The following is a 16,449-nucleotide window of genomic DNA, read 5'->3' as shown; positions in this document are numbered from 1 at the left end:
GTAAAAATCCCTTTAATACTGCTTCTTTATGCACCACACGCCTACCCCCCCCCCCCTTCAATAAATGCCTAGGCCAGCAACAAGTCCATTGTTTCCTCCCTGAGCCTCTTCAGGCTTTTTCATTAAATTTCTATTACAATATGCTAAAAAGCCTATTACCTATACATGTACATCAATATTCAAGACAAAAAGTACTGGAATAATTGCATACAAAGCTTGATATGTCAATTTGCTTGATGACTAGGGACATTCATTGAGATGAAGCTGAGGAACAAATCCTGAAGATAAAGTGTGTGACACAAAGACATCATAAGTACATTTTTGGTAAAGGAGATTTGTTTAATGTTTATAAATTGACTGATAAAATGATACCTGCACAGCCATACTCATTATGTATTTTGCTATTTCATTGTTTGATATATTGCAAACAGTGTGTACAAAATTGCAATAAAGTTCATGGTACCTTCTGTGCAAGGATATGATACTTGAACTAATGAAAACTGCTGCCGTTTATATTTAGTCATAAAAGATAACACAGGCCTTTAGAAAGGTTTGCCTTCAGAAAGGTTAATGTACAATTCAAGGTTAATTATCAAAGTATACAAGAATACCTTTTATACAAATTACACATCATTTGTGGTATGCTAGGTAAACAGTACATGTGTATTGTATATACAATATACCATCAACATTACCAGAAAGTGGTCAGGTCATTTTACCTAAAAATCAGCTGACATGCCTACATATGTCAAATGTGTTATCTTATCAACACTTTTTTTAAAACTAAATAATAGCCTTCTTTCCAGTTGGGCAAGATAGCTGACTAGTTACAGTGGTGCCTGCTATCCTCTGTTCTCACTGCCCTGAGAGCAAGTCTTGTGCAGAAATCTTGTTGAAGCAAGCTTAAGTGCTTGATGACTTTGTTCTTTTCTCATAAATCTGCTTTCTTATTTGGCACACAGCTTCATTTTCAATGCTTTCCTCAAAGGCGAAGTCCTCCCGGTACTCCTCCATGGCCCTGGAGAAAAATAGAATGTACATGTCTATTTACAGTTGCTAAGAATTAGCAACAAAATTCACAAGTGTGAAGAATTAGCAAACTAGTATACTAGTATTCTAATTTTTACATAATTTATTAAGGCATTTGATAATCAAGAAAACTTGAGTGTACTAGTATTCTAATTTTTAGATAATGAATCATTATACAAAATAAGTGATTTACCACTAGAATGACAGTTTGCTACCAGGCTACATGTATAACCTATAGATTATTTGCCAAACCTGTTTATGTAACAGTTACTTACAGCTACCAGCACTGTACCTGTATGTCTGCCCTCCCCCTTCGCCCTTCACATGACAGGCAGAATGTTATTCAAAGTGCATATTGTGAAAATTTCATAGTGTATTCGAAATATTCGGGCCCATTTGATTCTAATCTGAATGTGATCAGAGCTGTTTTCAATGCTGTTAGAATGCAGTACATGTAAGAATCTCAATGCCACCTGTTTGAGAACTGTTTGTGTTTCTGGATATTCTTAAAATTATCACTGGATTCAAAATTTTTACATTTATGCTCATTCTTACATGTATGCCCAGCCTGACTGAGTGGAGACTGGATACAAGGCTATATTGAACAGTGAATTTTAACTGTAGCAGTATTAATCCATTTGAAATATCAGTGCCTTACCTGGTACCGAGATAGAAGGGCAGTACAAATATTTCCTGTTCTGTGCACAATTCACCTGCATCAAACCTGCACTCACTGGTACTACTAGTAGTTTTATATAAAAGTGTAGGCATATGTGGATTTTTATTTGCTGCATTGACTTTCACATTGTATTACTTTTAAGTTGATTGAAGAAATCCTGGCAATGATTTCCAGTTTTCTGTGTAATCTATATAATTCCTATGTTCTGGGTGACAGTGAGTGGTACAGGTAAAATGTGTCTGGTGCAGGTAATTTTCAAAGTTAATGTAACTTACTAGGGCAAAGAAAACTACTAGAAGCCCAGCTTAAGTTCCTTGTACATCAGCATGTGAAGCGGTTCCATTGGGACTCCTTCTGGCTCCCCAGTATTGCATGCTGCGACTCTCAATCCTACCCGCTGCCATTTCCTCTGCTTCGGCGTACTACAATACAATACAAAAATTGACAGAAACAAATATACATATGTCATATGTCAAATATACATATGCGCATGGTAAATACATGTAGGTACGTATCAATTTACACATCATGACATTTCAGTAACTCCAAAACTACCTTTATCAGGGTCAGTTACTGATACATCAGCCTGGTAAGTGCCATACATATAATAGGTTGTAGATCTTTTTTAAAACATTCACAATGCTTTTTCTTGCTTTGATTGATGAACTCTTGAATACACAGTGAATTGTGTTTCAATGTATTAGTATATTACAGTAAAAAAAACTTGCTTTCCCTTTTTGTAGGCTAATAGTATAACTTTGGATAACACCACAACACAGTACCAATTTGATGAGGATAGTTATGGAAGTAAAATATGCCTGATGGGGGATGATAATGAGTGGTGAGAAATGACTTTATCCTTTCCCTTTAATTAATAACTTGGGAGTGACAACTCTGTTTAGCATAAACAGAATGAGGGTCAAAGAAACATGAAATAAAATGCTCATGAATCTGTTTTATGACAAAATACATGTACAAATTTATGATCCATAATGTCAAGGAGGTTGAAAATTTGAATTTAAAAAACATTAAATGTTCTATTTTCTATTTTAATAGATACATGTGTATAGGGAAATAGTAACCCGTAATCAAACTAATGCTGTCTTAGTGACATGTATGGTCAATGATGTAATGTCCTTCGTAATATGATACCAAGCTCCTTGATAATACTACATCTAGTCAAGTTACAGTGTAACATATATATTATACATGTACTAGTTACTAGTAGTTTGATGCTGCCCAATACTCTCCAAGCAGAGGTTTGGGTTTTGGGGGTATTTTTAGCGTGTTTTCAAACTTTGGTGGGAAAAAAATTCAGTGCAAAAGAGAAACCCCGATAAAAAAAGGCTAAAAACACGCTAGAAATACCCCCAAAACCCAAACCTCTGCTTGGAGAGTAGCTGCCCAACCCCATTCTGGAATGGAATCACCCGGGCGCGCCTACATTTGAATGCCGCCCCCCACCCCCAACACACATACAGACACACACCTACGTATACGTATATACCATTACCAAGTCAAATGTATTACATAGGCAGTTGATATTTGACTACTGAAATCTTCTTTTGGCTGCTAGCCACATATCCAAACTATTATTCACTGGCTATAATTTTTGCGAAGAAGAGAAAACAGCCCAGTCGTGCCTCAACGCAACGCGGATTTAGTACTTAAACAACAAGGACTGAGAGTCCAGTACTAGTGAGCTAGTGACTAACCTGCAGAATATGTAGCCTATAAATGGTCCAGGAATCGGTCCAGGTCAGAGTAGAGATGAAGAGAAAATATAAATCGCCAGGCCGTCCCGTCTGTCGTCCATTTCAGCCAAGCCGGCAACCGCAAGTCTTAGTCTCGCATTATCTCGCGACGGATTTTACAACTCTCGCGAGGACTACACCCGACCGTTTATTTTCTATAGTAAAGCAGTGAGGTTACTAATAACGGTCACATCCTAGGAGGTGAAGAGAGCCTCTTAGCTTATTAGTTACTATATAACGGTGGTCACCGTTAGTAAGTAGTTACTATATATGGTATGTGTATGGGCTGCGCAGGAGGGCCGGGACCGAGGGCGATGCGGAATACACCGTGTTGTATTTTACTAGTATTTATATCATACCCACCCAAGAAAACGCGCCTTTCAATGCAATATGAGCCAAAAGTTGGTGCCCCTAAACCCTCAAATGCAACAACATCAGTTCCAACGTCCGGATTCTGTATTCGAATTTTCGAAAGGGGCACAAGCGGGTAGGGCGAAACGCGTTCGAATCGTTTTATGGAAGCCATGGAAGCGTTCGATAACGGGTTCCGGACCGGGCCGTACCGTAAAGTACGGCCCGGTCTGGAACCCGTTATCGAACGTTATCGCGGCCCGGGTATATTTAGCGTGGAACATATCCTTACAATATTCTGTAGACGTGGATTCGGTCACGGTGCGTAAGTCTCGTTTGTATTAAAAGCAACCTATTAAGTTGGGATCAGCAGGGATGCACTGATCTAAATTTGTAATCAATGGTGACTAAATATTTGTAAACAAATACCGAAAACAGCTGGGGTTGTTCGTCGCTTGCTGACCAGTTGGAAAATAAACAAAATCTCAAGGTCAAAAAATGTATGATGGACCAATTCGTTTTTCTGACTTTCTTCGCTTTTGAAAGCTGTTTCAAGTGTTCTAAATCAGGATGGTAGAATTGTTTGGTGCACAGTTTAGGCATATTGCTTCGAATCGGTACAACATATCTAGCCTCCGAAGCAGGCTTATAGAACTGGGGGTTTGGTCTGGTGGTCTTCGGCTGTTTTCTGATTAGCCCAGTTCTAAACGGGGGTAATTCAACCAGGCCGGCTATGTTGTCTATATGCAATCAGAAAATACTAGTAGCTCATATATATATAAAAAGCTCCCAAAGGCCATGAAGACCCCCCCCCCCCCAAAAACCCCCAGTTTTTGGCAATTGCTATGGCGCCTACAACATATCATCTATAACTTATCTGATATCTTGTATCCGTTGTCGCATGTCGCTGTCAGTCTGCTGTGAACGCTTATCGTAAGCTCCGTAGTTTTAGTAACGAAGAACCATTTGACCATCACTAAAGATGGCACAACTAACTGTAAAGGAAAAGAAATCGGTCGACAAACAGGACAACATTGGATGACACTCCCGTCTTCTGCAATGTAGAACAACGTCAGATCATCCGATTAACTTCAGCTTCATAATTACACGCACTTGACGTGGAATTCTCTCAAAGCTTACCTTATATTTGGACTGTCCTAACTCGTGTTATGACGCTAGAACTGCCGTAGCCTGTGTGTAGTACGTGTGATCACGGCGTCCCCACAATCTCGTACTGCAATCTCAGCACGTTCACACTGTATTTACCCATTGTTACCGGGTCTTGGCCTCTCCTATTGTTATACTGGGGGTGAACCAAGACATGTTCAAGTGACCATTGTCAAGAAATAATTTTATGCTCACATATATTAGCAATACACCTGTTCAGTCATAATTTCGTATTTCATAACGAATTTTGCTTCTTTGAGTTAAATTTCTTGAGCGTTTCTTGACTTTTTCAAGAAGTTCTTCATTTATTTTAGTACCATGTCACAAGCTTGGCTGATTCGTCCCTGCACCGTGTCTAAAACGGGAACAAAAAAACAAGCTTCGTACCACCAATGCTGGTTCTGATTTATGCATTGGAATCTTCCAGAAAACGCGTTATACTGGGATTTTAGGAAAACAGTTTCAGACGAGCATTATACGTCGTCAGCTATTAAATATATGAACTCTCACCTTGTTTCTTAACTGATGGAATAACCTGTGGAAATATTGACATAAGGCAAACGAACTTTGGCACACTGGTTATCGACCACCCATCGTCCTTCAAACAGGACTATGCAAGGTCCCGTAATGTGACCAAGATGCTCTTCCATTTGATAGGTATCTAACTTTTATTGGTACTAGACACCTACCCTTGTTTGTTATTGCAAGTAGATTATAGGTAATCACAAACTGAAATAAAATTGATTGAACTGGCTGGTCGAACGCTTTCAAAATCATTCTGTAGATGCACAATGTTCCAATGGCTGTAACAACTTAAAGGGAACCTCGGAGTATTTGAAATATAGAGCGGGGTATTAACGATAGGACAGCGGCTGTCCTCCACAATCAGGCGATGGCAGACTTCACATTACGTCATCGAGTTGTCGTGGCCGAGTGGTTAAGGCGATAGACTAGAAATCTATTGGGCTCTGCCCGCGCAGGTTCGAATCCTGCCGACAACGAAATTTTCTTTTCCTTTTCTCCAAAGTTTTTAGAAAAAGTTTTAATTTTGTGCATCCTCTTTTTACAAGCTTACTACTTTTAGACATTTCGTAAAATCCCGCTAGATCTATTGGTTATTCGAATTATCGCGTTTTGCACTTTCCCTCTCTCGCCTATATTAGAACATGGCCTACCTTACACCATAGGTAGACAGAAGTGGAAGACGTTATAATTCAAATTATCCATGTTCACAGGACATAATACACCATCATGAGAAAAACATCCGGCGATTGAAACCCAGGTCTTCATTTTTTAAAAACTTCTGTACAATTTCTTCTTTACGTCTATCTGGTTGTCGGTCGCTATACCCGACAACGCTCTACGCTAAATTGTGAGAGCTGGCTACGTATTACGCTGAATTCGGGAATCTTCTTGATTACGCTTTATGTTAATTTCCAAGCAGCTACAACGCATTACGTAGAATTGAAACGATGAATACGCTCTACGCAAAATGCGCCGGTCCGTCTGCGCTCTACGTAGAATTAAAACGACATGCGGGCCCCTATGTACATGTAGGGTGTGTCTAGAGCCAAACAGACGCAAGGTTCACTTTAATATATCAGTCCTGTAGCCTGACCAAATCTGCGCTCCTAGCGGCCGGCCCGGAATTACACCAGCCGCCCTGGTGTAATTCCGGGCCGGCCGCTAGGAGCGCAGATTTAGTCAGGCTATCCTGGGGCCGCCTTCGGGCCTTGTCCATCCTTAGGAAGTGTTTGATGAGCCACGCTTCCAACACCTATATAACTTGTGGAGAAGAGAATTGGTCCTTCCCGATAGTCCTGAGTGGCCTCAAATCAGTTAATTAAGTCAGTCCAGAGACGTACGCAGCTTTTAATTTATGCGAAACCAAGTCGGAGATGGTCTGTTCTACTCTCCAAGCAGAGGTTTGGGTTATTTTTGACGTGTTTGTAGGCTTTTTTTGTTAATCGGGGTTTCTTTTTTGCACACGAATTTTCCCCAACCCACTTGTTGAACAAAGAAACTCGATAAAAAGTAAAAAAAAAACACGCCCAAAATAACCCGAAACCCAAATCTCTGCTAGGAGAGTAGGTCTGTTCGGGGTGTTCAGATTAGATTAGATAGAGACCTGGCGCTTCGCTGTTCTACGAGACAGGCCGGAGGTTCCTTCCGAGATCGTGTCCATCATCAGAAGATGTCACCAAGTTGTCGTGGCCGAGTGGTTAAGGCGATAGACTAGAAATCTATTGGGCTCTGCCCGCGCAGGTTCGAATCCTGCCGACAACGAAATCTTCTTTTGCTTTTCTCCAAAGTTTTTAGAAAAAGTTGTAATTTTGTGCATCCCCCTTTTTTTTACAAGATTACTGTTATTATACATTTCGTCAAGTCCGGTAGGTCTCACGATTATTCAAATTATAACGTTATGCACTTTCCCTTTCTCGTTCACTCCCGCCTATGTAAAATTACCTTTCTGAAATACATAGTTTTGAAGTTCGTAGATCGATTACAAAGATGAGAATTTCTAGCCATAAATTGAATATAGAATTAGGAAGATATAAAAAAATCCCTCGCGACCAGAGGTTTTGTCCATTCTGTCCCAATGATATTGAAGACGAACAACATTTTATTTTGGATTGTACACTATATAACGATAAACGCACAAAGCTGTTCAACCTTCTCTCCGCCTGCTCAACAGAATTTGTTACATTTCATGCTATAGATAAATTTAAGTTCATCCTAGAAGGCAATAACCCTTACTGTGTACAAATAGGTAAATATATCAAAGAATGTTTAGACCTTAGAACAAGTAGTATAAGCATTAGTTGACCCACCTATTGTTCTGTACGTAGTATATTTTCGTTGTACCCATGTATAATTGTCTGTATATCTACATGTCTTTGACCTTACAAAAGTCGCTGTACTTTTTGTTGTGTCAATAAAGTTCTATAATTCTATCATAGTGTAGGGGGCGGGATTTGTTAGCCTCCTGTGCAGGCTCCACGGGTGGCCCATGAACCTTCTCTCGCGGCTGGTTGTAGGATGGCCGGCAATCAAAAGAACGCGTTAAAACTCTACAAAACGCAGTATCAAAACTCCCACTTACCCGGAAGCCTGCACATGAGGCTAGGAGGAAGTAGCCTGGATCTGGTACATAAGTGTCCACGGTAAGGGTACGCCTATTTACTGGTTAAGGCGATAGACTAGAAATATTGGGCTCTGCCCGCGCAGGTTCGAATCCTGCCGACAACGAACTTTCTTTTTTTGTATTTCCTTCAAATTTTTCATCATTCAACATCATAGAGTTCAATCATTGCTATTGTTTAATTAAGGGCTAATGACACCCGTGATCACCGGTGTATAAGGTGTGATAAAGCCTTGCCAGTTGCTATAACCACTAGCCTGACTAAATCTGCGCTCCTAGCGGCCGGCCCGGTATTACACCAGCCGCCCCTGGTGTAATACCGGGCCGACCGCTAGGAGCGCAGATTTAGTCAGGCTACTATAAACCACCGAATATACGATCACTTGGTAGTGTTATGATTACCTACCTAATATTATAGTTTCACATAAACACTGTATCCTTAGTCAATGTCATTAGCTATAAAAAAAATTTATACAGCACAAAAAGTTTTGCAGGAATTTGTTTTATTGGATGCTACATCTCGTCATCAATTACTGTACATGTGTACACATCATTAACAGTTGTGTACACGTAGTTTTAAACATCAACTCAATAATTTACATAACACTTCATCTCTCAACAAGTCATTGTATAGAATTTTGCTAAATTACACGACCTAGTGCTCTTACAAGCACATCCTAATATAACCAGTCTAACTTTGCTACATCCTATCACAATAGTTTTTGGTTCCACTCTTGTGGTAGACTGAGAGATATCTATAACCAAGTCTTATACCATACATGTACATTGTATCTTTCACTGAGCCACAGGGGTTGGAAGCATTGTTTCTAAATTAAGTTAGTAAAATGTTAAAATCTACCAAGTCGTCAAATTTGAAGGAAAAGCCACTTAGGAAGTCATAGTAAAACAACCATGGCAGAGGAAAATGGATATTTTAGACACATGCAAATAAAATGTGGCAAGCTGCCTAGCTGCTTTAAGATGGTAGTATGTCGGGACGCTATGCACATAGGAACAGAAATCTTGAAGCGAAAAGAGAAAGAAAAACATAAAGAAAAAAAAATTGTAATAAGGAAGTGTTTGATAGTAGTGCGAATAAGGGAAGCAATAATTCAGTACAAGATGTTAAGGAAAGAAAGAAGGGTGGAATAGCATTTAAGATGAACGTACAAATGTAGTAATTTGAGGTTGGACACAGTTCAACATAGCAGATATCCTTCATACTCATCCAACTATCCAGAGAGGACCTTCTAATAGAGGAAAAATACATGACATGGACAGAGGGTATCATTTTCTTCATGATTCCTACTATAGGCGACATCAACCTTGACAATGTATAGAGAAATAATGTAGATGTGTACTCTATAATGATGGCAGAACTTAAAGTATTCAACAAATGTCAAAAAGTGCTGAGGCAGTACCATGCTCTTACAATTGTTGCATCTACAGGATTCCTAATGCACAATCATTATGTAGCAACGAAACCAGATTTGCACAAAGATACATGTAGGTTTGTCCCACTTCAATTCTTTTCCAGCAGTTTGCACAGAATGTGCCTAAGGCCACACCAATTTAATTTCTTGGTTAACGGATTTTTCTAGAAAAATAATGGAGCGGGCGGGCGAAAAAAATAAAAACAGGCCTAGGCATCCTATTATGGCCCAAAATGGTACGATAGGAGCCATGAAGTCAACACACCAGGCTGGTTAAAATTTTGACAATGAATTTTGAACTTTTAATGATACCACTGCATTGAAAGATGGAATGACTTTAACAAGAAGTATGAAAAAGGACTGTTTTCGACTGTTCACGGCAAAATATGAGCATTTTGCAGTTGATTCTGAAAATTTTTTTTTATTTGCAAATGAGAAAATAATGAAGCGGCGAATCCGTTAACCAAGAAATTAAATTGGTGTGGCCTAATTGTTACATTTACCGATGTTGAAAAAGGCTGTACCATGCATTCACATCAGTATACTTCTTACATTCCTCTGTGTTGCAACTGTGTCATGTGTAGTTTGCAAAAATATCATCAATTTCAGTGGATGCAGTTTTCTTCATTTAGTTAGTTAAATCAGGGGGGTTTAAAATGATCAAAGATGAATTTATTCTTAAAAAAAGAGTTAACAGGACTAACAAAATATGACAATAAATTCAATTTTTGTATTCTGGAGCCACCATAATTTTTGGCACATGGCATTACTAGTATGTAATTTTTTAAACGAAATTTTTCATTATCACACATCAAGTTTCCAAGTTGTATCCACTGGTCTTCCTATGTCACTATGGGATTGTGTGTTATTGAGGGATACATGTACTATACTATACAAATGTATTGCCTAATACATGTACCATCTACTGTACATATTACTAGTATTTTCAGACAATGGGTTTTGAAAGTACCGGTAACAGTGCAAAAGAATGGTGCAGGTACATGTAGTTTTCCATGGCAGATACAACAGAAAAACATCCTATGGACAACATGTAACTCATGTTAAAATCTAAATACAATAATTTTCTAGTACCTAGCTGCTTTTCTAATACATCTGCACAATTCTTTCGTTGTGTCTAAATTCTGCACTAAGTCTTGTTAACCAGTGTCTAGTAGTATAGAGTCTGCCAACCAAGATTGTCATTCAATGTTCGTTTTGATACAGGTCAACATTTACAATAAACTTTGACAGATGATTACCTGCCAATCAAATGTTCTTGCAGATTTGATTGGCTCAAACAATGATCACAAGAATATTCAAATCTAAGGCCACGCCAATTTAATTTCTTGGTTCTCGGATTCACCTCTTAATTTTTTTCTGATTTGCAAAAAAAAAGAAAAGATTCTGGTTCTGAATCAACTCTAAAGTACTCAATATATTTTGCCCCCAACAGCTGATGTCCTTTTCTTCCTAGTTGTCACATTTTTCAATCTATTAATGAATTAGTTTGATTAAAAGTTCAACATTCATTGTTCAAATATTAACCCAGCCTTTTGTGCTGACTTCATGGCTCCTTTCGTTGCATTTGGGGCTATAATAGGATGCCTAGATCTGTTTTATTATTTTTTTTGCCCTGTCGCTTCAATTTTTTTCTGAAAAAATCAGAAAACCAACAAATTAAATTGGTGTGGCTTAAACACTGTATTTTCACCTACAGACTCTACGAATGGCTCTTGAGCTACCAGCAATTCACATTACATATAAACACTGCTACATTTGGAAATGGCCAAAATTGTCCAAATAAAGTGGTATACAATAATACCTCTACCACCTACGCTTCCTTACACAGCTTAGAGTACAACGTATCTTGATTTCTTTTAGCTTTACACACAAACATTAGGAATACATTCTGGTATACTATATACAATGTATATCATACCACTATATGAGGTAGAGATTACTACCCATATATAGACCTCCTGGCCAGCAGGATTTCATTAACCTAAACTCAATGGTTAATTAACAAGGAATTTATTACATGGGGATAACGAATGTCTAGAACCAAAAAAAAGCCAGAGAAGAGAAGGTTTACATTTAGCTTGACAAACCACTGATCTAGCCGTGGAGATGGTTGGACTGGAAAGAAGCCAGTGCTCAGGTACTCTCCAAGCAGAGGTTTTCTTTTTGTTTTTTTAGCGTGTTTTTAGGCTTTTTTATAAGGATTTCTCTTTTGCGCTGAACTTTTTTTTCCACCAAACCCAACCATCCAGTGCAAAAGAGAAACCCTGATAAAAAAGCCTAAAAACATGCTAAAAACAACCCCAAACCCAAACCTCTGCTTGGAGAGTAGTGCTCAGGGTGTACAATGTATACTTTAGAAAGGAATGGAAGTTTTGACCTGTGTTTATCACCTTGGAGTCTTCTGCAGGAAGAGTGTGTTTTTTTTTACTTCAGGTGTCTCATGTTTCTCCTTTCTTAGCTAAGATGTTCAAAGAAGAAGCTAGTCCCACTTTTTTGTATGAAGAATTAGATTTTCCACAACTAGTCTTAAAATCTTTTTAGTTGAAAAAAGGAAAACGTCCTCAAAACATGCTTTAACTTCACTGGGTCCTTAGCACTTCAATCTAAACCATGCTTTTGTGGCATTCAACCCTTAAGCGACGGTCACAACCCGCCGTACGTGTTTCTGCGTGCTGTCTACGTGCAAAAACGTGGGCAAACGTAGGGCATCCGTGCGTGGTGAGTACCACCTTCGTACGGAATCCTACGGATTTGGGAGCACACAGACACGCCGTAGAACGTTAAATTCATGTAAAACTTTTTCTACGTGCGGTCTGCGGATTCACCACCCGTGCGTGCGAGTACGAGCGACGTGCGTGCCTCGTACATGCCGTGCAGAAGAAGCACGTGTGAGTACGGCCTCCTTACGGTAAAGTTGCAATCGCACAGAGATCGTACGTTGTAAGCACGTGCAACTCACTTACCACTTGCGCAACGTACAATGCACGCAACCGCTCACGGCCAGACGTAACGTGCAGACCACACTCTCATACACCTTGCGCAACCGTGCTAGTGACGTGCGAGTGACGTGCATCGACGCCACTCCTTCCCCACGTTTTCAGAAAAAACGTAGAAGACGTAGCCTCCCAAAAAACGTACGGACAAAAAGCACGTACGGCGGGTTGTGACCGTCGCTTTATGCAGGTTCCACTGCATGTGACACGTGAAATTCCAGTATTCATGATTTTTCATGACCAAACTCAAAGACCATTTTCTCCTCAAAGCTTTTCTGTCCGCTACACATTTCTATCTTCTGACATTCACTCATCTTTCCCTAAATCCTACATTGGCACAAAATCATAAGAAATGAACATTTTGAGAATTATTGCATAGCTTTCTACTGCTCTACTGTACAAGTTATAAAAATTATTCCACATCTTTAACTACCATTATAATAATGCTGATGGTTGTACATGTTTTCAATGCCAAGCTCAATCACACATGTATGTCCAGCCACACCAATGTGACTATGCAGTTTAAAGCTTTGAAAACAAAAGGAAAGCAAACTGACTATAAATTTTGTGATTTGCTATCAAAATCATAGTGACTTGTGGCTATGTATTACATGAAAGTGTGCATCAAGGTTTTCGTATTCTTTTCCTTTTCATGCCTAGTACGAATGAATGACGTGCGGTAGTCTCGATACAAGTGTGATATCCAAACTAACTGATACCCCTCTTTGGAGAAAAACATGATTGTTTTATGATATATTATTGTTGTGGACTTCTTTCTTATCATTAATACATGTAAGTCAGATGGAATTACTTCATTCCCAGAGAGTTAAAACTGTCCAATGTTATGGATTTTCCTTTCTGAAAAGATATTCCTACATTCGGCCATGTGGAAAAATGAAGTTAACTTCTAAGATTCCCATCATATATTTTCTAGAAATTTTACAAGATATCGTTACAACCTACATAAAAGAAGAAACATTTTAGGAAATTTTGCATGTACTCCCCAGCATATTTGAGAAGCAAAACCTGTAGATTTAAAAACTTCCACAGTATTTCTCCTACAAGTACATGTAATATCCTTACAGTCTGGATGCACAACAATCTATTTTCAATGACTGTTTCCTATGTTCTATCTTCACACGGAATTTGTTTGCATACACACACTGACATAATGTACAAATTTGCACTGTGTCAAATAGACATGTGGCCGCACCAAAGTCATTGCTTGGTTCTCTGTAGGAATACTTGTAAACCCTGAGATCAAACCAATAATGAATTTTGTTGATCATGTCTTTTTGTAGATAATTAAACGGGGCTACAATGAAAATGCATGATACACTATACTTCTCGAAAAGTATTTATAAAAAACGTCTAGTTGTCTAATACAGAAATGGCCTAAAGTTTTCTGATTTTCATTCTGAAATACTTGAGGAAACAAATCCGAGAACCAGTGCATGAAGATGGTTTGGCCGTGGCTGTAGTTCTGTACAAATCTGGCAGGGGGAGTACATGAGTGTACATCATTCTGTTGGCTGTTGCACCTCTGTGAGGACATGGCAGGGGTGTGTATGTTACATGTACCTTTCTCTTCGTTGCTGTTGGCTTTCTTGGTCTCTTTTTGCAGTCAGGAACTGCTACTGGCTGTCACACATGTATTTTCCTACAGGATAAGAAGTTCACCTTACTCATGACTTCACAATACAGTTTGCCAATTAAACAAAATAAAATCCATTCATCAAATCACCTTGTATCGTAATGTATGAGTTACCATGCTGGATTTTTCACAAAGAAAACTCTAAAACTACTAGTATAACAATTCACCATTTCAACAGCCCCCCCTCTAGGCTTGGTAAAGAAGACCAGATGAATAACTGTTTTAATAATTATGGTAAGAATTCTGTTGTGTGTTCTTCTAATCATTATGACAAGCACCTACATTGTACACCATGACTGACAAGAATTGGAAGAATGAAACTCGATGGAAATGTCAAACACCAACCTGCAGCGAACCTCTTCTTGACCAGAGAGGCTCTGTACGCACCCCCCACCAACTCCAGCTCCAGTCCTGACAGTGTTGTACCTTCACTGTTAAACTTCACAGCCATGGTCATGGGTTTACTGGGCCCCTCACTCAGGTCAAACTTGGCTCGAAGGGTGCTGATGCCTGGTACACAAGGAGAGGACAATGATTCAATGACATATTACATGTACAAAACAAGCAGCTAGGGGACCCAAACTCACATCACTGCTTCCCGAGCCCAAGAGCTACCCAGCACCCAAAATTTGTGACTACAGCATGTCCAGATATCAAAATATGTCCAGATCACGAGATATCAAAATATGTCCAGATCACGAGATATCAAAACATGTCCAGATCACAAGATATCAAAACTGGAAGTTCAGCTGCAGTACCATAACACGCCGCCAGGGGCCCCCAAATCTAACCATTTCAAGGTCTCATGAAGACCTACCAACACACCAAATATCAAGACAATCCATCTAAGTCTTCTCGAGTTATTGTGTTCACAAACACGCACAGAGAGAGACGCACAAACGCCATTGAAAACATAACCTTCTTTGCAAAGGTAATTTACTGGACTTTTGTATGGTTGGTGGCATTCCATTCTGAAATTGTGAATCAAGGTGATAACAACAGGAATACACTATTTTGAAAGTGCTTTTCAAATTGTTGGTGTTCTCAATACACATGTAACATTGTGCAAATTCTTTACGTACAGATCCTACATTAGTTTTGGCTTTGTTAATGCTAACTGAAGAAGTACAAAATGTGTGCATGGTCAGAATACTTTTTTAAGTTAGAAAAATAGTAGGTTTTTGTCACCCTACCTCCCCCTTCTGATGCTTTGGAGATTTCTGGTATCTTCCACAGTGCTCTTTTGGCTTCAGCATTCCTAGTAAAGGTAAATCATACTATTTTAGTATCTGCATCAAACACAACACATTTTACAAAAGTTATCCTTGATTACATTTCTGGCTGATGTAGAATTCTCAATTAAGTTTCCTCTTCAACAATATCACCACATTATCAAAAGCCATAATCTTAATTTTCTATTTGAAAATTTTCCCCTATTTCTTAAACCTTCTTTTCCCTGCTGCCTAAACCTGTAATGATTACCCGGTAGGTAGTTGGTAGCAAAATGGCTACTTCAGTGTAGTGCTGTGTACCTAAACCTATGTTCAGGTCCAGGTCCGGATTCAAGTCCAGAGGTTTAGGTTCAGAAGAACCCAGGGCATTGTACAAAATACAAAGTAGACTTCTCAGTTAACATTTCCTGATGGAAAATGGGGCATCTTTAAAGCAAAATTTTGTATACCGCACTGCACTACCAGGGTTCAGAAGCAAGATATGTAATGTTTGCCGGGCATGTCTGGGCAAAACTGTGGCCACATAATTTACGGAGGCCAACACTTTACAATGCTCAATGGAAATGCTTTCTTCATTTTGCAGTGTAAATTTTTGACTATCTAAGATTTCAGCTGGCTTAGAACAAAATGTGACAGGATTTTTAAGTCCAGTACTAATTCCAGACATTCAGTTTTTTTGGACTTGAACCTTAACATTTTTACAAGTCCGCAACTAGTTCCAGCAAACCGGTACAGCACTATTAATGTGTATATAACATTAAGGCTAGTGACAGACGAAGAGCTCACCATGTAGCGTTGGGGATAGACTGGACATTGGTCACTCCTCCGTCCACAGGAAGGTGGACAGTTACATTGGTCAGTGCCGTGGCTAGAGGGAAGGCTGGTTCATTGTAAGCGTAGTCTATTCTGATCTCCGTGGACTGTGGTTCACACTTCCAGTACGCGATCAGTGTGAGGGGCGTGTTCTGGATTCCTGCTGGAGTTTTCATCTGGA

The 16,449-nt window shown here is 39.2% G+C and overlaps 2 protein-coding genes and 2 non-coding genes across 8 annotated transcripts in view; 2 read left to right on the top strand and 2 right to left on the bottom strand.

Annotated features, from left to right (window-relative positions):
- Positions 1 to 5,082, bottom strand: part of LOC109476124 (soma ferritin-like) — an 18,608-nt gene extending 13,526 nt beyond the window's left edge. Inside the window, exon 1 of the mRNA XM_019777021.1 lies at positions 4,954 to 5,082. The gene's annotated coding sequence lies outside the window, so the exon portion shown is untranslated. The remainder of the gene's footprint in view (positions 1 to 4,953) is intronic.
- Positions 5,083 to 5,899: 817 nt separating this feature from the next.
- Trnas-aga lies at positions 5,900 to 5,981 on the top strand. Its single transcript has one exon. It is a non-coding gene; the product is annotated as a tRNA-Ser (tRNA).
- A 1,203-nt stretch (positions 5,982 to 7,184) lies between these two features.
- On the top strand, positions 7,185 to 7,266 carry Trnas-aga. Its single transcript has one exon. It is a non-coding gene; the product is annotated as a tRNA-Ser (tRNA).
- Positions 7,267 to 12,696: 5,430 nt separating this feature from the next.
- LOC109476089 (F-BAR domain only protein 2-like) overlaps positions 12,697 to 16,449 on the bottom strand; it is a 59,991-nt gene continuing 56,238 nt past the window's right edge. For all 5 annotated transcript variants that reach the window (XM_019776951.1, XM_019776954.1, XM_019776953.1 and 2 more), the window contains 4 exons: positions 16,242 to 16,444; positions 15,417 to 15,481; positions 14,569 to 14,733; positions 12,697 to 14,229 (listed from right to left, as the gene is read on the bottom strand). In XM_019776951.1, the coding sequence (XP_019632510.1) occupies positions 14,204 to 14,229; positions 14,569 to 14,733; positions 15,417 to 15,481; positions 16,242 to 16,444 (459 nt within the window). In that variant the 3' untranslated portion in view covers positions 12,697 to 14,203. The remainder of the gene's footprint in view (positions 14,230 to 14,568; positions 14,734 to 15,416; positions 15,482 to 16,241; positions 16,445 to 16,449) is intronic.

The sequence above is a fragment of the Branchiostoma belcheri genome, unplaced genomic scaffold, assembly GCF_001625305.1.
Source record: "Branchiostoma belcheri isolate BF01 breed outbred unplaced genomic scaffold, Haploidv18h27 scaffold36, whole genome shotgun sequence".
NCBI classification, from domain to species: Eukaryota; Metazoa; Chordata; class Leptocardii; order Amphioxiformes; family Branchiostomatidae; genus Branchiostoma; species Branchiostoma belcheri.
The sequence above is the reverse complement of the archived record's forward strand: the minus strand, read 5'-3'. Positions and strand labels throughout refer to the sequence as shown.